General features: G+C 40.5%; 2 protein-coding genes across 2 annotated transcripts; both read right to left on the minus strand.

Annotated features, from left to right (window-relative positions):
- Positions 1-3715: 3715 nt before the first annotated feature.
- LOC107046295 lies at positions 3716-6905 on the minus strand. The gene is made up of 5 exons (XM_015268889.1): positions 6581-6905; positions 5969-6436; positions 5579-5761; positions 4159-5019; positions 3716-3900 (listed from the first exon to the last, which is right to left on the minus strand). Exons 1-5 carry the CDS (start codon positions 6903-6905, stop codon positions 3716-3718), a joined length of 2022 nt encoding a protein of 673 aa, XP_015124375.1.
- Positions 6906-10678: 3773 nt separating this feature from the next.
- LOC107046296 lies at positions 10679-11311 on the minus strand. The gene has a single exon (XM_015268890.1). It carries the CDS (start codon positions 11309-11311, stop codon positions 10679-10681), a length of 633 nt encoding a protein of 210 aa, XP_015124376.1.
- Between the last annotated feature and the right edge of the window lie 11588 nt (positions 11312-22899).

A 22899-nucleotide genomic window follows, 5' to 3' on the forward strand; every position in this document is an offset into this window, starting at 1 on the left:
GGAGTTACTGCACGTTTTGAAAATTCATTCCTCCTCTCCTAATAGAGATTAAGGAATGAAACCGCTGTCATTTATTGAGAATATAATTCTCCCTCGATCGATATTGCTTTATTCCTTCATCGCAATTAGGGGGGGAGAAATGAATTTTCCAATTGGGGGAGCCCCTCCGGAGAGCCGTTCGGGGTTACTCCACGCTTTTGAAAATTCATTCCTCCGCTCCTACTTGAGATTGAGGAATGTAACCGCTGGCATTTATTGAAAATATAATTCTCGATCGATCGGCATCGGTTNAACAAATCAAGTACAATCGTCAAAATAAGTTCCGCCAGTCCGTGAAGTTAGCTACTTGTTGGAGTATGGGACTGAAATGAAGGAGCGGTTCGTAGCTAACTTCGCAGACTGGCTGAACTTATGTTAACGATTGTACGTCGTAAAAAAGTTGTAACTGATTATAGTTTCGTCGTCCAGCGTCATACAGTTTTTAACGATTCTAAATAAGTGACTTGTGCAGTACTTGCGCCTTTATCGTGAGACGAATCCCATTTAACACACTCTAGCCCTTTACTAAAATTACAAATATTGAACCATTGGGCTAGTTTTGCTTAGTCTCTTCTGCGGGTATTTCCTGCAATTGACGATATCAATTTTAAGAATTATGTGGAAATGGATAGCTTCCATTCATTACGAAATGGTGGGAAGTTATCTGGTACAGGGTGTCCCATAGCATGTGACCAAAGTAAATTGCGTAGAATACCGNTAATTAGAGAGGGGAAAAATCGATTTTTTAATGGAGAGAACTTGTCCGCAGTCACTCCGTGCTTCGAAAATGTATTTCTCCTCTCTTAATTGAGGTTTAGAAATAGATCCGCTGTCAATTCATTGAGAATTCAATTCTCAATCGATTGGCGTTCGTTCCATCTCTCCATCGCAATTAGGGGAGGAAAAATTGATTTTCATATTGAGGGCATAATTCCAGGGTCAGTCGGCGTTTAAAACCGGAAGGTTTCCCTCAACGTCGTTGGGATACTCATCACGGCTTGTCCAGCCCTGCGATTCCCCCCACATAGGCGCTTTCCCCCATACGCTCCCTGTTTTACTCACAGGTAGGTCCACGGCGTTTCGCCGCTCCCTACCTTACTCACAGNCCAGCCCTGCGATTCCCCCCACATAGGCGCTTTCCCCCATACGCTCCCTGTTTTACTCACAGGTAGGTCCACGGCGTTTCGCCGCTCCCTACCTTACTCACAGGTACGGCCGCAAATTAGTTCACGCGCCACCGCTACGAAATTTTGCGGTTGAAGCTTCTCCATAAGCGCTGGCAATCTCTCCTATAATCTCTGATATAACGGAACAAATCACTGAAATGTAGTATATACTGGAAAGGGCACTGATCCGCCTGACGCGAGCCGACAGAGAGGGGCGATTTTCAAGGATACCTATCTCTCTTGTACCGTCCGCTCAAAAAGTTTTCAAACCTTCTAGAACGTATAGAATTCAGTATTGGCGTTCAATTTTTGTTGTTGCATCATTATAACATAGAATTGATGATTTTTTTCCAATGTAATAATACTCGGGCCATTTACAATTTAACTAAAATAATTCCACATGGGAAAAATACAAAAAAATATACAATTCAAGAGATTATTTGATCAATGAATCTGAAGGTGTATCGAAATCCTCTGAGTCGATATCGTCATCAGTATTCGGATTTTGAAATTTAGGTATGTCCAATATAATTCCTGAAACAGAAAGTATAAATTGAATGATATAGGTTTTATTTTGAGGGAATTCCAGGGACTCTCAAGTTCAGGAAAATGCCTCGTGTGTCGAGGAGTTGAATTGGAATCTGTTTATATCTAGTTGTCCCAATACTGCAATAAAAAATAAGAACATTGTAATTGTGAATTTTTTTAATGCATGAAGAATACAAGAGAAATCCAATGAAGACAATATCAAAATACACGATTTTTCCTCTAATTTTCTACGAAATAGCTGTTCGTGGATTAGAGGATATTTTTTTATTCTCACAATGGGACAATTATCGCCAAGACGTAAATAGCAACAATTGAGTGTGCACCACTCAGAGTACATAAGCTTTTTAACTCGCATGTACATGCTCGTTCTACGCATGCGCAACGCCTGCTAGAGTGAGACAGGTATCCTTGAAAATCTACCTCTCTCTGGCTCGTTTTCCGCTTACGGGCCTAGCATGGCAATGCCCTTTCCAGTATATACTACATTTCAGTGGAACAAATCAAGTACAATCGTCAAAATAAGTTCCGCCAGTCCGTGAAGTTAGCTACTTGTTGGAGTATGGGACTGAAATGAAGGAGCGGTTCGTAGCTAACTTCGCAGACTGGCTGAACTTATGTTAACGATTGTACGTCGTAAAAAAGTTGTAACTGATTATAGTTTCGTCGTCCAGCGTCATACAGTTTTTAACGATTCTAAATAAGTGACTTGTGCAGTACTTGCGCCTTTATCGTGAGACGAATCCCATTTAACACACTCTAGCCCTTTACTAAAATTACAAATATTGAACCATTGGGCTAGTTTTGCTTAGTCTCTTCTGCGGGTATTTCCTGCAATTGACGATATCAATTTTAAGAATTATGTGGAAATGGATAGCTTCCATTCATTACGAAATGGTGGGAAGTTATCTGGTACAGGGTGTCCCATAGCATGTGACCAAAGTAAATTGCGTAGAATACCGCAAGATGGCAGTGCAGTCTAAAGTCTAATATATGGTTGAAGTGGAGACTCTCCGCAAATTTCATTCATGCTTCAGTCGCTCGGGAATTGCAGCACTAAAATGGAGAATTTAACCATCGAACAAAAATCATTGCTTATTGTTATTTACTCAATTAATAATAGTATTTCAGACGTCCAGGCCAATAAATAAACACTCACTTGATTCAGTAAATATCTAAATTTAATTATTAAGTAATGATCAACCTTTTAACAATGACGATTGCTTTTATTTATGTGGATAATCTTGGAGTAACAATTCCATATATGTGCAAATGTGACAGGTAAAACAGAGAAGTGAGGTTAATGGGTGAAAGCCTTTCTGGTGTTAATTCAGACTATATGTCGATAAACGATATCGCAGATCTCTACTTTTGACGCTAATATTAAACACTCCCACTCGATAAAAATATATAAATCTCGTACTCTCGTAACATCTGAAAAATTATAATTCAACAATTCATTATTGATTAGATACATTTACTATCCCACATTTCTCACATAATCCTTGAAATTTCCCCTTTGCGAGAGCTTTGGTGAGTGCATCAGCCAGTTGCTCATTTGTTGAAATATATTTTACATCAATGATACCGTTTCGATACTGTTCGCAACTGTACTTGTATTGAGTATCCACATGCTTTGATCCCTTGTCGCAGTATATCTGAATGGCATCACCGGCCTCTGCACTTATCTCCATCTGTATTCTCCTCAGCCACACAGCCTGCTTAGTGGCAGAACACAATGCCGTGAATTCAGCTTCTGTTGCAGACGTAGCAACAGCACTTGGCGTACGTGATGACCACGACACAGGTCCACCGTTCATCAGATAAATCCAAACTGTGGTACTCCTTCTCGTTTCAGGATCTCCAGCCCAATCTGAGTCACAATATCCAATGACTCTCTCATCACTTGAACCAAGCTTGTACATGATACCATATCCTGCAGTTCCTCGCAAGTACCTGAAGACCTACTTGACTCCATTCCAATGCTCTGAACTTGGTTTAGCAGCAAATTGACTGAGAATACTGATAATATAGGCTATATCAGATCTAGTTGTCACCATGAGATACATCATCGATCCAATTGCCTCTCTGTAAGGATAACCACTTCGCCCACTGTCTCCAGAATCATGGATAAATCTTCTCCCTGGGTCTGCTGGTATAGAATGAGATGAACAATTAGTGTGATTGAATTTTTCAAGTATCTTATTGACATAAGCAGCTTGATGTAACTTCAATACTCTATTTTTGTCATCCCTTTGGATTTGTATTCCAACAAAACACTCAGCTGGACCAGATTTTTTTTGGAAATGTTTTTGCAAAATTTCCAACAGTTCATTCATCATCTTTCCATCATTCGAGGATATTAAACCGTCATCTACATATAATATAAGGTATAATATCTTCTGACCTTGTTTGTGAATATACATGCACGGATCCTCCTCTGACTGAATCAAACCAAACTCCTGTAGACAAGTCGATATTTTGAAGTTCCACTGCCGCGGTGCTTGTTTCAACCCGTAAAGACTCTTCTTCAATAAACAAACCCGATCATCAACTTCAAACCCAGCCGGCTGCTCCATATAAATTGTTTCCTCTAAATCTCCATTTAAAAACGCAGTCTTAACATCAAACTGGATTGTATTTAAATTCAAAGCTGCTGCGGTTGATAAAATCATCCTGACCGTATCTGCTCTGACAACTGGAGCATACGTCTCAGCAAAATCAACTCCATACTGTTGAGAATAACCCTTAGCCACTAATCTGGCCTTGAATTTGTCGATCGCTGCATCTGCCTTGTATTTAGTTCGAAAAACCCATCGATTTCCAATAATATTAGTGTTTTCAGGTCTCTCAACAAGTTCCCAAGTATTGTTTTCTTCAAGTGAATCAAGTTCCTCCTGGACTGCTCTCATCCATTGTATTGAATTTGGATCGTCCTTAATCTCATCCACTGTCAGTGATTCAATTTCTGTTAGCAAGGCTTCTGCGTACAGATTCTCTCCATTCGTACTGTCAGTTTTAGTTCTTGGTCTCAATGGATATGAATCACTAGGTGTGGGTTGACGGGGGTTAACTCTTTTGGTTTTTGGACTTTCTTCATTCTCTTTACTCCCACTGAAGACTTCATCTTTCAGTTCTCCAACATCTTCATCCCTCGCCTCCTGATTAATTTCGATTTGAACCCTGTCTGGCTCCTTCTCGGAGAACTCAACATCTCGACGTACAAAGCACTTACGCTGATCTGGATCAAACAATCGATATCCTTTCCCTGCATCAGCATACCCAATCATGATCATTTTCTTCGAATTCGGTCCCCACTTTGTTTTGAATTCCTTTGGGACATGTGCATAAGTAGTACTTCCAAAAACTCTCAGATGCTCAACACTAGGTTTCTTCCCAAACCATTTCTCGAAAAGCGTCGTTCCATTCAATGTCCTTGATGCAGTCCTATTCTTTAGATAGACTACAGTTCTAGTCGCTTCTCCCCAAAGATATAACGGCAGCTTCCTGGCATGCAGCATAGATTTTGCAGATTCTACTATCATTCGATTCTGCCTTCCTATGCTCTATTCATGCTCCATTCTACTCTGGAGCTCTTGGTGTAGACAACTGATGCTTGATTAAATTTTCTCTGCAAATTCTCTCCATTCCTTTATTACAAAATTCCAGCCCACAATCACTGCGAATTCATTTGATTATGTGTCCATCAGCTTGAACATCAGCTAGAAATGACATGAAAGCCTCAGGTACATCAGATTTCTCTTTGATAAAATATACGTTACAATACCTTGAATAATCATCGTTTAATAGACAGAAATAATTGGCACCTCCTATTGACATCTGACTTGATTTATCACTCAAATCCATATGAAATAATTTTCCTGGTGCTGATGCTCGACGTGCTGTCTTCGGAAATGATAATCTGTACTGCTTTCCAAGCACACAGCCCTCACAGAAATCCAGAGCTCCATCAACCTTGAGATTATTTACTGTTGACCTCGTTATCATCTCTTTTAATATTAAATAATTGGGATGACCAAATCTCTCATGCCAAATCTTCAATGTTGTTGTATATGCGACATTTGCTTCCGAACACAAAACTGTCCGAAATTGCAAAACATACCGACCACTTCCATAAATTTCTCCAGTAACTAATATTTTACCTCTCTGAATGAATTCCACGATTTGTTCTCCGGCCCGGAAAATAACATCTATACCTTTGGATGCTGATTTGCTCACTGACAATAAATTCTTTCTCAAATTTGGAACCAATAAAACATTGTTTATGACATGCTCCACTTCTCGATGAGGACCACTGGTAACCTTGACAATAATATCTTCTCGTCCTTTGGCGTAAAGAACGTCTCCATTTCCCATACGAACTCTATATGATTTTTCTGGATACAATACTAGATTCTGAAACCAATCCTCACGAAAAGACATGTGCTCTGTTGCTGCTGAGTCAGCAAACCATATATCTGATCCTCTCTCCATAGTGAAACATTCAGCCTCAGTTTTAACACAAAACATCGATGATTGATATGAATATTGATTATTGGAATCCCAATGATTGCATTGAGGTTGACCCTGACTTCCCTGCTCCTGTTGAACTTGATCATTATTGCCTTCAGCCATGTAACCGTGACCTTGCCCGTACCGATTCTGTCCATGATGAGGTCGTTGACCTTGACCATAACCGCGACCACGACCCTAATTACTTTGATGACCGCCGAATCTGCCTGAATTTTGTGTCCCTCCTGAATTTTTCTCATCGTTCATTCGACTCCTGCACTCTTGAGCCCAATGCCCTGGTTTCTGACAGTAGTTACATAAACCAGGCTTCCTCTTACTGCTAGCACCGCTCCCCTTGTTGTAGAAAATTTCATCCATGTGTAACTCAGGTGGTTTTTCATCCCTAGACTTCATGACAGACACCTCATTCGCCAAATTTATCGTCAACCTCTCCACAGACTGCTCCTTTTTCGGAATTGAATACCATGAAATACGCACTGAATCAAAAACTGGGGGCAAACTGGCAAGAATTTTAGCTATTATCATCTGATCATCCATTTCCATACCAACGTCTTTCAATTGTTGTGCTAATTGAGTTATGTTAGCAACATGATCAACTACCCTTTTGGGCTCAACTACCATCTTGCAATTAATAAACTATTCCAATAATACCTGTAACGATTGATTACTCTTTTCGGCCTGAGCAGAGCTCAACCTGCATCTTAGCTGCTGTGTCGCAATTACTTAAATGTTTCAATTGTACTAACTCCAAGCCTTTCATGAGGAATGCATGTGCTTGTCTATCCTTCTCTTCCCATGCTTCAGAATTAGTTTCTGGCTTCGGGATAGATCCATCCAAATATTTAATCAATTTCTTATTCTTTGCAAAAATTTCCATCTGTCGCTTCCAGAGATGAAAGTGTTCACCATTAAACCTTTGAATATAATTTGTGTGTCCTTCCATCATATTTTAGTTTGAGAAATTGACCGATACTATACAAATGACTGACGTTCCAAATTTGTGGCCTCGTGGTTGGACGCTTGGCCCATAACCTATTGTTATTTACCCAATTAATAATAGTATTTCAGACGTCCAGGCCAATAAATAAACACTCACTTGATTCAGTAAATATCGAAATTTAATTATTAAGTAATGATCAACCTTTTTACTATGACGATTGCTTTTATTTATGTGGATAATCTTGGAGTAACAATTCCGTATATGTGCAAATGTGACAGGTAAAACAGAGAAGTGAGGTTAATGGAAGAAAGCCTTTCTTGTGGTAATTCAGACTATATGTCGATAATCGATATCGCAGATTTCTATTTTTGGCGCTAATATTCAACATTCCTCATCAAATCATATTACCGAAAAGGAGATTCAGCTACTGCAGCTATAAGAGCATTTCATTCTAAGTATGGCACACACACTGGAGTGTCTGATTCGAGTCTCAAACGGTAAATGAAGTGAATGAACTAACTAACCAAAAAATTTCGTTTTCTTCTTTTATTGAAAATTGACGCATTTTTTCGCCAATTATGGGTATTTTTAGGATAATTAAGAAATTTGATCAGTACGGTACACTAGACGATAGAAAGCATGAGCATCCTGGTCCTTCATGTACTGTAACCACGGATGAAGTTGTCCGTACAACTGAGGAACATTTCAAAAAATATCCAAATGATAGGGTAAACTGCCCAGTAGATGGACGCCTAAGAAAACCCCCCAGTAGATGGACGTTTGTTTTTTAGCAATTGAAAAAAAAATGATCGAAAAGAAATCGTCACTCAGGGGTTAAGAATCACAACAGTTAGTGAAAATTCAAAGCAACAATTCACATTTCAGTATTTTTTTGCGTAATTTCCTACCCAAAAGTAGCTCGTCCATCTATAGGGCAGTGTCCATCTACTGGATAGCTTACCCTACTCGTCGAAAGGCTTCTCAAACCTTGAAAGTCTCAAAAACTTCACTTCGCCGTATCTTGACAGTGTTTTTAAACTTCCATCCCTACAAAATTTCTATACATTAATTTTTAAGTGAGGAGGCGATGGCTCGCCGTGTGCAATTTCGCCAAGAACTTCACAATTTTTTTGAATCCAAGGAAATGAAGGCACAGAATATCATCTTCTCGGACGAAGCACATGTCTACTTAGGTGGCTTAGTATTTATTATTATTATTATTATTATTATTACATTACGTGCCTATGTGAGTTTACAGTGTAAGACGACACTCACTTTGCACGGGGGGGAGTACAAAAACAAGAAACATTAGACAATTATAAATGTATAAAAAAGTGAACAGTGCCTAATCATAAGGTCGCTTTTTCCCACTATCGGTGATCAAATTAACATAAAAGACATAAAAAACATAAACATAGAGACCCAACATTCTCAGTCATTCCATACATAATAATTTCTCCCGCACTTCTAATGCCTCGGTCATGAAAAACGCCAATCTTTTCAGCTCTTTGGAACTATGAATATCTAATAACGATGGCAGAAGGTCCACCTTAAATCTATCCAGTAGAAGGGAGTTGAAATGACTAACTCTGAGGTTATGATAGTAAGGGCAATTAACAATGACATGCTCCACCGTTTCTAGTTCAAAGTGACAGATTTTGCAGTAGTCTCCAGGTGTTAGTCTATAAATTTTGTTATTACAAATGATCCTTCCCACATAAACATTGGCAAGTCGGATCTGCGCAACAATTCGTGTACAGGATATTGGGCAACGAAGTAAGAGGTACCTGGCCGTTCTATCACAAAAGTCAAGTCAAGTCAAATAATGTTCATTAACATAAATACGAATATTTACAAACAATAACAAATGTTTACAGTTTTTATATACAGGACTTTATGAAGTATAGCGACAGCCCAGGGGCTTTAACATATATTTTACATGGTGATTATGAGAGGGGGTAACAAATTGAAGGTTGCGGGTGAAGAGGACATTCGAGATAGGGAAAATAATTTTTAGAAAAAAACCCTATTTCATGAGGAGTCGGTTGGGGCTATCACAAAAACTTCTCGAAATGTTCAATTGAAAGGATTTACTAGCAGAGGCTCTCAACAAATCTTGTGCTTTTACGTTATCACTGTACCTGGTTAAAATTTTACGTTTGTTCTCCCTCCAGATTCTCGGATCCAAGATTGAGCACAAGTAACCCATGTCAAATTCATCCAACACTAGTTTTAATTTAGAAATCCAATTCCGTTTTAAGTTATTAGAGCGTTTATCTAACAAAAAAAAAAGCCGCTTCCAACAGATCAGAGGGAGGCGCGTTTCATCCATACTGAGAACTTTAATTGCCCAATTTATTATAAAATCCAACGCCTTGACTGACAAGTGCTTCAGTCCTAACTCTAATCTAATAATATAGCCCGGCGTGTTTGATGGAATTAGGAGCATTTGTTTAAAGAAATCATTCTGAATTCTTTCAATACTGTCAAAATGACCGAGGCTCCAGGAGGACACTGCATATAACAAGGTTGGAGTCACGACACTATCGAAGAGCTTGATCTTAGAGCACCAAGCATCCGATTTTGACTTGCACAAAATTGATTTGGTGGCTCCAATCGCAGCTTTGGCTTTTCTAATTGCATGGTTAACGGTGCTTTCACCACTTAAACTACTTTCCACCAAAATTCCCAAGTATTCATATTGCTTAACTGTCTCAACCACAAGCCCATCATACATAAATACATCTTTTTCCGATTTTCTTATCCTGCCACTAGTTCTAAATGGGAGGACCTTCGTTTTGCTAGTGTTAACCACCAGACCATTCTGACTACAAAATTCCTTAAGGACTTTCGACTTGTTTTTAACATTTTGGATGCTGTGGCAAAGAAGGGCAGTATCGTCTGCATACGTGGGCATCAAGAGGTCATTTTTTCCATCTATACTAAGCCCCCTGTATCCCCTATCAATAAAAAATCTCTCAAAATCTGACACATATAATATAAATAACAAGGGGCTTAGTATTTCTCCTTGCAACACTCCCTCCGTGACTTCAAATCTATCTGAAACCTCCCCCAACAATTTTACTTGAGCTGACGCTTTATTATAAATGTTGATTAAAACCCTTACAATTTTGGCACTCAGCCCAAGTCCAAACAATTTTGCCCATAAGAGGTTGTGAGGGACAGAATCAAATGCCCTGCGAAAATCTATAAAAATTGCATAAACTGAATTTCCCGCAAATCGCAGTTGGAGTTGAATCGTATTTAGCAGGACATAGACTTGATCCTCACAACCTCTCTTTCTCCTGAACCCTGCTTATGACTCCGGAAGAATATTTGCCCCTTCCATCCAACTCTCAATCCTCTTGGCTAGAATTTTTGTAAATATCTTTAGTATGCTATTTGTGAGGGCTATGCCCCTATAATTGGCGGGATCACTCTTATCACCTTTTTTTTAGAGCATTGTAAGGGCTGCGCTGGGCCACGACTCGGGTACAACCTCCCTCTCAAAGACCTCATTCAACAGGGAAAGAACTTCCATTTTTCCCGCGTCTGGCAATGCTTTCCAGAATTCGCTCGAAACTAGATCAGGGCCAGGGGCCGTATTATTCTTCGAAGTTTTAAGTGCTGATTCAAGTTCAGCCAAGCTAATTACCGCATCTAGTTCCTGGTGTCTAACGTCCATAAGAAGGAGGCTGCAACGAGCCCGGGGCGGATACATATTGCGATAAAATTCCTCCCATTTTTCCCTTGATACATCATTTCCCCCTGAATATTTCCTACCGACTTCTTTCACCGTTAACCAAAATTCACCCATATTTTTCACATTCGCAATTCTCGACCTTATATTCTCAAAACACAATTTCTTTTTTACACCCATCAGCTTCTTACAATTCTTTTTACTATCTATATAATCATTCAACAGTTTTAAATCCGATTCTTTATCATTGCTGGATTTGTTCTGCTTAAATTTCTTCCAGGCCTTATTAACATTTGCTTTATTTATTCTGGTTTCCTCATCCATCCATTTACCACCCTTTCTGTGCTCGACAATTGAGCCACCCGAACCCACCCTTATTATAGACATCATGCCTGCCGCTTTTGCAGACTCAATAATACTGACCCTCAGTCTCTCATTCTTTGCATCAATGTTCGACTCTTGGGATGGAGGAGTGTCCTCGACAACTCGTTCCAGCCTTTTCACATACTCCGGAGCTTAGGTGAATATAGGTGGTTTAGTAAATAAACAAAATTTTTGCTTTTGGGGGACTGAGTCACCTCACGTTATTGAAACCAAGTCCTCACACATGAAAAAAGTCACTGCATGGGCGGCAATTACAATAAAAGGTATTTTCCTTGAATTTATTGAGAGTCCGACAATCAGTGATCATATTTACTGTGAGTTCTTGAAGAAGAACTTCTTTCCTTGGGCATGAAAAAATCAGTTAGTCAAGAATTTCTACTCCACTTAAGATGGTGCCGCCCCACACAGGACTGCTGGAGTGTTTGAAATACTTTTTTCCGTTTATGGCACTCGTGTGTTAGGCTTAGGTTTCCCTAAGTATGCCCATGGGGACATGGAATGACCGTCTTACAGTCCGGACTTAAATCCCTGTGATTTTTGCCTATGGGATTTCCTCAAGGACAAGTGCTATGAGGAGAATCCGATGACGGTGGGAGAGTTGCAAGACGCAATTAGGGATGCTATCCGAGCTGTTGATGAAAACACAATATAGCACATCTATTCCAGTTTCGAACGCAGGATAGAGTTCTGTAGTACAAGTGATGGCAGACACTTGGAAAGAATTATATTGTAATTTGCCGAATGTTCCTTGTACAATAAAAAAAGAACAATTATTTACATTTTACTGTATCCAAGTTATTTGCAATTTACTTTGGTCACATGCTGTGGGACACCCTGTCGTTCTTTATCGCCTATACGGCATTAACAATTGACAGAAATTTATTTCACTATACGTATTGTGCTAATTCATTTGCGAAGTAGTAAAACGGTCTAAGTCGAGTGGTGTGCATTTATATAGAAAAAATTCGACTGGGTTGTTGGTCGCTCGCTTCGTTCACTCCCATTGTGTGTGGGCTGAAGTGGGTGTGACCCGTTACGGGTCAAGCCAATAACTTCCCGATTAATTTACATTTTTCTGTTTATTGGAAAAAAAACAAATTTGGAAATTTCCATCCAGATAACGAGAAATTTTTTGAAACGATTTTGCTCAGCGTCCAATCAAAATCGAATGACATTACTGCACTCCGGTCTTACGAGTGGTCTAAAACTAAGACCGAAGACCATAACTCCGGTAAACAGTCCTCAAATCAGATCAATATCCGATCTTAACATGAGATCTTACGCAATTTAAGATTGTTCGTGAGTCTGATCATATGCATAACACCCCGCTCAGATCTCAAATTTTAAGATAGCAACTTTAAGATCGGAAACGGATCTGATTTTTACATCTTTAGATTGGTTTAAGTTCCGTGAGATGTGTTAGTGTTAGATCCACTGCCAATGTAAGATCGGTACAGCGAGGAAGATCGAAAATTCTGACCTTTATGTTTTGATCCTTGTAATTTGACCCTTATATTGTGATGCTGGTGTTTTGACCCTTACATTCTGTTCCTTACATTTTAACCGTCACTTTTGACAATATATTTCTATCCTCATATTCGGACCTCATCTTTTGACCCTTGTAACCTTATATTCCGACTCTTAGAGTTTGAGCCTTATATTCAGAGCTTTATGTGCTGACCCCCTACATTGAAGCCCTTACATTTTGTCTCTTAAATTCTGACCGTTATACTTTGACACTCATATTTTGACCCTGACCTCTGAGGTTTATTTCTAATCCTTATTTCTGACATACATTTTGACCGACATTTCTGATCCCGGCTCTGATTTTTCTAAAATCGATGACAAACAAACGCATAATAAACAAACAAACATTACAAATTAGAAACATGCCAAATGTAAACGCATTCCCAAGGTTCGCCGCATCATTTGTCACACCCAATTTTAGCAAAGTATGTAAGGGTCAAAGTACAAAAATTAAAATATAAAGGGTCACGAGGGTCAGAATATAACAGTCAGAGCATAAGTGTTAAAATATAAGGGTCTAAATATGCAGCTCAAAATATTCACATATAAGGGTCAAAATATAAGAGTCAAAGTATAAGGGACAGAAGATAAGTGTCTAAATACAAGGGTCAGGATATAAGGGTCAAAATATAAAGGTCAAGATGTAAGCGTCCAAAAATGAGGGGCAGACATATTTAGAGTTGGACTCTCCCCCTCCGTCACCGCCCTAACAATCAGCACGGAATAATTTACAATAATAGCAATCAGTTCCACAAAAATTCGGACAATCCGGTCTTACGATTTGGACATATCGATCTTCGAATAAGACCAGAGTTTTTACCGTGATGTAGATGCACCGATTGTATAATAGTATATTGTGCGCCTAGCCGAGAAAAGTGCCGTTTTCAGGGACGGCGTCCCTTGAACGACACTTTTCTCGGCGTGGCTCACATACTATTTTTCCGGACGTAGGGCGCTTGAATTTTTTCCTCAATACAATGTTCAGAAGATGATAGAATAACAAAAATGCACTGAAATTATATTTATTGAAGTTCTACATAAGTATACATTTCTGTTTTATTTTTTCTATGAATAAGAACTCTCATGTTTGTTTCTTACAGTTGAAGTCTTTAAGAAACTTGAATAAAACATCGATTATATCTTTTGAAAAGCTCGATGTTTTTTGGCAATTTTTGTTTGTTCAGTCATTATATTTATTATTTTCCTCTATGATTGTAAATATTCACTGTCCCATAATTATTGATCGTAATACTTTGAATGTCTTTGGTAGTTATTTCTTGCGTATTCTGCTCGTTAATCGTTGTATTATACTTATCATTGTTGTTGTTAGTCATATCGTCATTGAACTCACCTCTGATTGTCTCGCTTCTCGAGTTGGATGTTCTCAACGGGAAATTGTTGTTAATTTCCTCTCCAATTCTTGATGTTATGTAATTCTGAGGAATTTGGACTGCTGGTGTATTCTCATTATAATTTAAAAATGAAATGTTGAGATTAGGCAATTAATTTTCTTTATTTTGAGTCATTTCGTTAATGGACTCTCTCGTGATTGCCTCGTTCCTGAAGTTTTATGTTTTGCATGGGAGGTTATTGTGGAATTGTTGCTGCTGAATTTGTGATTCTGGCTCGACCTGCGGCTGCAAAAATGCCGAGGCATTCTGGAAATTGATTAACTCTCTTATCTTTTGACTGATTATTCTCTTGGTCCTCTTGGATTTCTATATGTATCCTCGAGCAACTGTAGGTGACTGCCACCCTCCTGCAAGTTGAATTAAAGTCATACTTGCACCTGCATCAGCCAGCATTGAGGCCGAAGAACGGCGGAAGCAATGTCCTGTGTAATCAGGGTGTATACTCTAGATATTTGGCGATTTCTCGAGGCATGTGAGCAAATGTGTATTCACCAAAGTTCTGATTTAAACATTTCCCTTTGTGATACTGAATGAAAAAGTTGGGCTTTGTGATGTTTGATCCTCGTAATGTCATATATTTCTTTACCAGTCGGTAATACTCAGCATCCACAAGAAAATCCTTGGGTTGACCATTTTTAGTTGTCTCCAAGGAAAATAACAATTCACGTTTTTATGGATCGTCCTGAACATCTTTAGCCTTCAAATTCCAGAGATCTTGCTTCCTGAGGGTGCCTAACAGTCCAATAACCACAATAACCTGACAAAGAATGAAGATCGTCATGATTATTCATTTCAAATTCAACACGACAGCTTAATCGCATTAGTTTCCCTATATGCATTTCTGTAGCGAAGTGGTCAAGGAGGTTATGTTGATTTTGATTTTCGGTTATTTGTCGATCAATATTTCGGAAACTGAGTGAAATAGCGCAATTCTTGTGAAAATATTTTTTGTAGATCCTGATTTTGTGGGCAAAGAAGGTATCCATAACGATTTTATTATTCTCCTCGGTTTTGGAGATGTTGATCGAAAATAATCGAGAATTGAAACCAATTCAACCTCATTGACTACTTCGCTACAGATTTGTTGAGGATAATTAGCTTTGTGAGGAGATGATCACAATCAGGTGCTGTTGACAAGAATTCGGCCACCTGTTCTGGCATCAGAATTTTTGCTTTCTTGGGTATATATACTTTATCTCTCTTCTTTAGCCATGCAACAAGTTTATACTTGTCAATGTTCACATTCTGTCTCGCTACCAATATGCTTTTAAGCATTGAATAGATGGACCACAGAGTTGTGGGACAATTTGTCTTTGACAAGTGACCGAAATAAACCATTAGAGTTGGCTCATCAAAGGAATTACATCCCTTCTGTTGTCGCCATTTCATGAAAACATCAGAACGTTTTATATATTTCTCTTTAGATTTTTCAGGTAGAGTATCATCGAAATAAATTTGTGCTTCTTCGAGAATTTCATGAGGTATATCACTGTCATCACTCGCCATAAATTGGGTTATATATTCGTCACTTATTTTTATCGTCCTTCATTAATCTCTAATTCCTAATTAATGACATCCCACATATTTTACGCAATGAATTTTGTAGAGACTAGGAGAATACTACACATTACACAGTAAAATGTGTGGACAAGTGGAGTTTATTAAGATGGCGGAGTAACCGTGAGAATAAAATTTTCTTATTTCAAGGCTTATATTTAAGTCACGACGAACATTGAGAATATGGTTTGTGGCTGGAAATTGCCAGCACGGACCATGAAGAGAGTCTTTTTCAGGCGAGAAGTTATTTCTACTGACGGAAGAGCAAAACATCGTTATCTTCCCTCTAAACTGGCGAGAAAATGAAGCTTTTTCCGCCCCGAGTCCGGAAAAAACAATTTTAAATGCACCGTTCGTTGAAGAGAAATCGTGTCCTAAAAATTTTTGCATCACATACATTCGCGCGCATACACACACACACATCCTGTCCTGGAAGTCTTAGTCTATTCTCTCTGAAAAGGCTAAGACTTCCAGGACGAAACGGAAGACGCGAGAGTCACCACCGATGGACATCAGGGACCTCAAGAAGAAGAAGCAAGAGCAGGAAGCCGCTCACGCCCGGAGCAAGACGGAGAATCCACCTGCAAAGTCCTCGGACTGGGAGCGGGTCAAGAGGAAAAGGGAGAGGCAGAAACCGGAGCTGTCAGAAAAGCCCAAGAAAAAGGAGGAAAAGAAGAAACAGGCGAAGGCAGCAACGAGGCCAAACGCGCTGATTGTTCGTCCGAAAGACAAGCAGCAATACTCGGAGATGCTGAAACGAGTGAAGCAGCAGATACCATCAGAGCAGGCTCACGATTGAGTTGATAAAATCCGCAAAACGGCCATGGGAGACATGCTGATCATTCTGGCGAAGAACACGGATGACAAGGCTGATGCTTTACACGGGGCGATAGCCAAGCTCCTCGGTGATAAAGCTGATTTCCTCAGTAAAGGGCCACAAGAGGACTTCGAGATCGAAGATATCGATGAACTGACCACGAAGGAGGAAGTGATCGAGGCCCTGCAGCTTGCTGCTGATGCGAACTGCCAGATCCCCCCGGATGCCATCAGGTCTCTGCGGACGGCGTATGGGGGTACCCAAATCACATCGTTGACAGTGGCTGCAGCGGTCGCGAAGAAACTCCTAGGTGATCGAGGCAAGATTCGCGTAGGATGGGTCAATTGTCGGATCCGGAGGGTGGAAAGACTGATCAAGTGCTACAAGTGCTGTCACTATGGGCATCTCGCCATCAAGTGCAAGAGTGGAGTGGACCGAGCAAAAGTCTGTACCAAGTGCGGAGAAGCTGGCCACAAAGCTCCGCCTGTGAGAAGGAAGCTCACTGTGCCTTGTGTGCCGAGAAAAACCAAACGAAGAATTGTGCTCACATTGCTGGCAGCAGCAGATGCCCTATCCAGAAGGCGAATAAGAAACGATAATGCGGACACTACAGCTCAACCTCAATCATTGTGAGGCCACGCACGATCTGCTCATGCAGACGGTGCAGGAGCTGAAGGTCGATCTGGTGATTATCTCGGAGCCATACAGACATCTGGGCACTCAACCCTGGGAGACGGATAAGAGTCGCAAGGCCGTCATCTGGTCGTGTGGCAATTTTCCGTTTCAAAGTGTTGCGAATACTGAGGAAGCTGGCTTTGTGGTAGCTAAGCTGGAAGGAATTCATTTCTACAGCTGTTACGCTCCACCAAGCCTCACGTTCGACGAGTTCACGGACTTCCTGTACAGACTGACTGAGGACGCGAAGCAGCACTTTCCCGTGGCAATCGCTGGGGACTTCAGCGCTTGGGCAGTTGACTGGGGTAGCAAGGAGACCAAATCATCCACAGAAGGATAGAAGCAGCAGTAGAACCGCTGCTAGCCGATAACCAATATGCATTCCGGAGAGGTCGCTCTACTCTCGACGTCATTGACCTCGTCGTCAACACTGCCAAGGAGGCGATCTCTGGTACAAGATGGAGAGAAGGTACGAAGAAGTACTACCTAGTTGCGACGCTAGACATCAAGAATGCCTTCAACTCAGCCAAGTGGGACTGCATCATGGAGGCTCTCGAGAGGATGATCATTCCGGGATATCTGCGAAGGATGGTAGCTAGCTACTTCACCGACAGAGTTCTCAAATACGACACAGAGAGCGGCCCCAAAGAGAACCAAGTCACCGGAGGGGTACCTCAGGGCTCGGTGCTGGGTCCTCTCTTGTGGAACATCATGTAGGATGGATTGCTGAAAGTAGCATTGCCAACTGAGGCGAGACTCGTGGCATTTGCGGATGATGTAGCAGAGGTGATTGTGGCGAAGCATCTGGAGGAAATCAACTCCATCTTCGATACGACATTCAGGAGGATACGTCAGTGGATGGACTTAGTTGGTTTGCAACTCGCGGAGCATAAAACGGAAGAGGTGCTCGTTACACGTAGGGAGAAATGGGAGACAATCACGCTACAAGTCGGTGACTACGAGCTCACATCTCAGCCGTTTATTCGGTATCTGGGAGTGATGCCCGACTCAGCTTTAAGCAACATACCGTACATGTAAGTGCCAAGGCGTCGAGGGGTAGGACCATCCTATCCCGACTCATGCCGAATATCGGAGGTCCGAACCAAAGGAGGAGAGCTCTATTATCATCAGTGATCACGTCAGTGATCACGTATGCCATTGCTAATTGGGGGAACGCACTAAAGGTGCAAGAATCACGGCGGAAAGTAGCCCCAATTTACAGACTGAGCACTTTGCGAGTTGCCAATGCATATCGCACCGTGTCCGAAGATGCAGTGTGTGTCATTGCCGGGATGCTGCCCATCGGAGTACTAGCCGAAGAGCGAATGTGTCTTTATCGGCGAGAAGGACAAACAACATTGAAAAAGGGGAGATGGACTCATCGACTCATTCGGCAGGTAAATGTTTGGCTGAACCGGAGCCACGGACAGGTCAACTACTACCCGATACAGATGCTTACTGGTCACGGGTGCTTTCGGAAATATCTTCACTATTACAAACATGAAGATTCCCCGGAGTGCCCGACCTGCACAGGAGTGGACGAAGATGTGGAGCACGTGTTTTTTGTGTGTCCGCGATTCAGCATGGCCCGCAGTACTTGGGAGTCTGCGCTAGGAGGACGGATTGTACGGGAGAGTGTGGTAGCCGCCATGCTCTCGTCAAAGGCAGCCTGGAAAGCGACTAGTTCGTTTGCAGCAGAAGTCCTCAAAGAACTTCGCAGCGAAGAACAAGAGCGGAAGAAGAACAATCGTTAGGAAGGAAGCAATGCCTTCGATCACCTGAAGGAAGAGCTGTGGCTGGATCCTCTCCCCGTGAAGTAGTGCTTAACGGCGGTTCCCCGAGGAAATAAGATACAGGTGATAGGGGTATGTTTTTAGTCCATATTGGTTGCACATTCGCCGAGCTAAGATAAGCCAGGCCTCACCAACCTTGGCAGCTCGTGGTCGCCACCATCCAGACCAGACCGAGTCGGACACTACACTTGGGAAACTCCCAATCCCGAGTGTGTGCGTAAATGCATTTTTCCCCCTTAAAAAAACAGACATGTGTTCAAAAACATCATAGAATGATTCGAGGAGTCATGAAACGTGGAGATATCATAAAATTTCCAATTTTGATTTTCGGAATCATTACAATAGCTTCCTCCCTTCGGGTCGGAAAGTTAACCCTAGTCTGGTCACCTGACGGGAAAATGCAACTTTAGTCACCTTCGCGGGAGAGTGCCGCCGTGTTATTTAGGCTCCAGCGTTGCCGAATCCACTCTACACTTCCCGGGTGCGTTTAGCAAGTTCCCAGCAATGTCGCGCAACAGACAATTTCATTTAACACGAGAAAAAATTGTTCACCTGTTGGGAATAATTTTTTTTCTCCCAGAATTAAGGATACAATATTGAAAAAAAATACTAGAATTTTCCAGATACTTCAATTGACGAATTCAATTTTTCTCAAATTTTTCCGGTCAACCAGTCGATGGCAAGGTGAATAAAACGACGTGTTGCGCCAATTCCCGCGCATGGTAACCAGTCTAGGGTTAATAACAATGAAGAAAATGTGGTGGTACCCGTGTAAGATTGAAAACCCCGGATCACTTCGCTACTGATTTATTATCTTGGATGGTAATGAAAACTTGTCAACTATTTGGCGATATCTTGATTTGGAGCGTATTAAACTGCGGAGGGGAGAGGGGGTCATCTCGCTAATGACTCTCTTCAAAGAAATTAATCAAAGGATATTGTTCAGGGAAAATTTTTCCCTATTCGAGAATGTTTTCAACACAATTTCTTCTAAAATCCCAGATTCCAAATATTAAATCACAAGAAAAAATCAAGAAAATAAAATTCTCAAAATTAATAATTTCAGCTACAGATGATAAGAGATACGATCTCCTTCATCGAGCGCTATCAACGTCCCCAGTTCCACCGACATCATCTACCCACGTGCGACCCCCGGCGCGTTCCGTTCAACGATCGCCCCCAGCATTGCCCGAAAAATCAGGCCGTCATTCATTATCCCAAGCCTCTACAATTGGACCACCAGTGCCACCACCCTTATCAGCTCCGCGACCACCAAAAAACACAAAAGACACAATAAAACATCACGACTATGAGAACACCACGACAGTACCTGGTACCAATAAACACGTGGTGAAAAATATTAATTTGGAGGCGAATCGGGCCAAGTTTACAGCGCTTATGAGAAGCAGAGAGGAGCCAGGTGGATCAACACACAAATCAGAAGCAGCTGCTTATGAAAATGTTAATGTGGAACATATCGCAAGACTTACAGCACTTGGATTTGCACAGGATGCTGTTATCAGGGCACTGGGAATCACGAGGAATGATTTGGATATGGCCTACGATATTCTCAATGAGTTTGCAACTAAGTCCTCCTGACCAGGTAAATAATCAAATTTTTTTACATTTATTTTCCTTCAATCAGAATAAAAGATTGGGGAACTTCCACAAATTGACAATAAGTTTGAATAGGGACTGGAAACGCGTTACTGTTTTCGTTTCGTTTCCAACCTCGGAAACGAAATGAAATAATAACGTTATTGCGGGAAACGAAACTGGAAACGAAAGTCGAATAACGTTATTGCGAGAAACAAAACTGGAAACGAAAGTTTAATCACATGAAAACAAGTGGGAAATTGCTCTTGTATTGCATACAGTATAGTCATTTTTGCTAATAAATTAGCAATATGTTTCCGAATGGTTATTTTCCACATGATTGGCTTGTATCAAATATAATTCATTGTTCTTCTAGGAAGAAGATATTTTTGTCACAATTTTTTTTTCGGTTCGCACAAAGAAACCTTGGAAATTAGCGTAAAGAGGAAGATTGGCCATATTCATTGGAAGAAAAACATAGACCCTCATGAAATCCTCATGGGAAGCCCATAGAAACTTCAGAAGACACTCATAGAACCACCATGTAACCCCCATAAAACCCCATAACATATGATTACCAGAAGACCCATGTAACCCCCATAAAAGACTCCCATATGACCCCTACAGGAGCTTCATAAGCTTCAAGACCCATAAAATGAAAATTTTGAAAACTTTCGAAAAATTGGAAAAATTTGAAAGTTTTGAAAAATTTTGAAAATTTTGAAAATTTTGAAACAATTCAAAAACTAAAAGTGGCATCGGTACCATCTTCGAACTCGGTCTGTATAACATGAAAACGAATATTTCTAGACCAGATTCAATCCATTCAGACAAATATTTTTTCTTTAATCGTGGCAAAACTGAATCGGTCACACACATACATACACACACACATACATACATACAGACATACTCTATAAACATCATAGTCTAATTCCTGAGCCCAAAATTAGTCATCCTAACACAAAGTACTGGAAACTTGAATTTTGAGGATTACAATGCTTCCATTCGAAAGCAAAAACAGATCATGAATTTTTTTAAAAAACGGAGTGATCGCTAAGTTTGGAAAAAAGGTGAGGAATTAATGGGCGCTAAACAGAGAAAATAAGGGGTAGCGAGTATATGACAGCGAACATATGATAGTGAGCATGTCACTAAGTGATGTTTTGATGCTTTCATCGCCATCAATAAATTGATGGTATGCTTCCGAATAGTTTCGGCATAATAAATTTTTTTCACTCGGATATTTTTCTCCATTTTTGCAGTTTATACCTTCCCTCCCCCGATCCAAACTCTGTCTAACCTTCTGTATCGCATTTGATGAAGAAAAAATGAAATCGGTTGAGTAGTTTTTGAGTTATTCAAGAAAATATATTTAGATACAAACTTAAATATCTCCTAAACTAACTATTCGATTTAGCCCATTTTCAACACGAAATATTCTGGTGCACAAAGGAAACTTGGCACCAAATTTCAAGTTAATATATCGATTTTTGCAAAAATGAAACAACAAAGAGACATGAAAGAAGATGCCCGTCAAAAAGCAAGAAATTTAGTGAAAGAAAGTCTAGGAATGTTGAACGGAAAGAGACAAAATGAAGATTAATCTTGGTGGATAATATTATTTTTTATGTATTTATGCATTCTGGTATAAAAAACTCAAAAAGAAACGGTCATTTAACGAGGGGCTGGTCACTTCTCAATCGGGTGGCTCGGAGATTTCCATAATGAGATGATTTCCTGTGATTTATTGAATGATTTTTGTGATTTCTCAATAAAAATTGGAAATCATGATCTCTTTTAATTTTTTTTGATCCCATCCTAGTAAATTCTGATGATTTCTTAATTTCAAGAAATCCCTCGAAGAATCATCATTTTTGGGCCAAAGTTTCAGTTTCGTTTCCGGCAATAACGTTATTCGACTTTCGTTTCCAGTTTCGTTTCCCGTAATAACGTTATTCCAATTTCGTTTCCAGTTTCGTTTCGGTTCTACTTTCGTTTCCGGGAACGAAACGGCAGAAACGCACTTTCGTTTCGATACCGCATTTCCTTTCCAGTCCCTGATTTTGAAATCAAAATAATGTTCGCTATACTCTTAGTATAATCAATTAGAGGCCATTCATATAGTACGTAAGGCTATTTTTACCCATTTTGTACCCCCCCCCCCCCCCCCCCCCCCCCCCCCCCCCCCCCCCCCACNGCCACGTAAGACAG

This window comes from Diachasma alloeum, unplaced genomic scaffold (genome assembly GCF_001412515.2).
Source record: "Diachasma alloeum isolate Michigan unplaced genomic scaffold, Dall2.0 Dall_scaffold_01283, whole genome shotgun sequence".
NCBI classification, from domain to species: Eukaryota; Metazoa; Arthropoda; class Insecta; order Hymenoptera; family Braconidae; genus Diachasma; species Diachasma alloeum.

What these genes read in the sequence shown, in the direction of transcription:
- LOC107046295 (XM_015268889.1), bottom strand. Translation starts at nt 6,905, where the DNA reads ATGGTAGTTGAGCCCAAAAGGGTAGTTGATCATGTTGCTAACATAACT. An exon ending in GAGCAAATCAGCATCCAAAG is followed by an intron (nt 5,762 to 5,968) that starts GTATAGATGTTA and finishes TAATATTAAAAG; the next exon opens with AGATGATAACGAGGTCAACA. An exon ending in CATGTATATTCACAAACAAG is followed by an intron (nt 3,901 to 4,158) that starts GTCAGAAGATAT and finishes CTATACCAGCAG; the next exon opens with ACCCAGGGAGAAGATTTATC.
- LOC107046296 (XM_015268890.1), bottom strand. Translation starts at nt 11,311, where the DNA reads ATGTCTATAATAAGGGTGGGTTCGGGTGGCTCAATTGTCGAGCACAGA.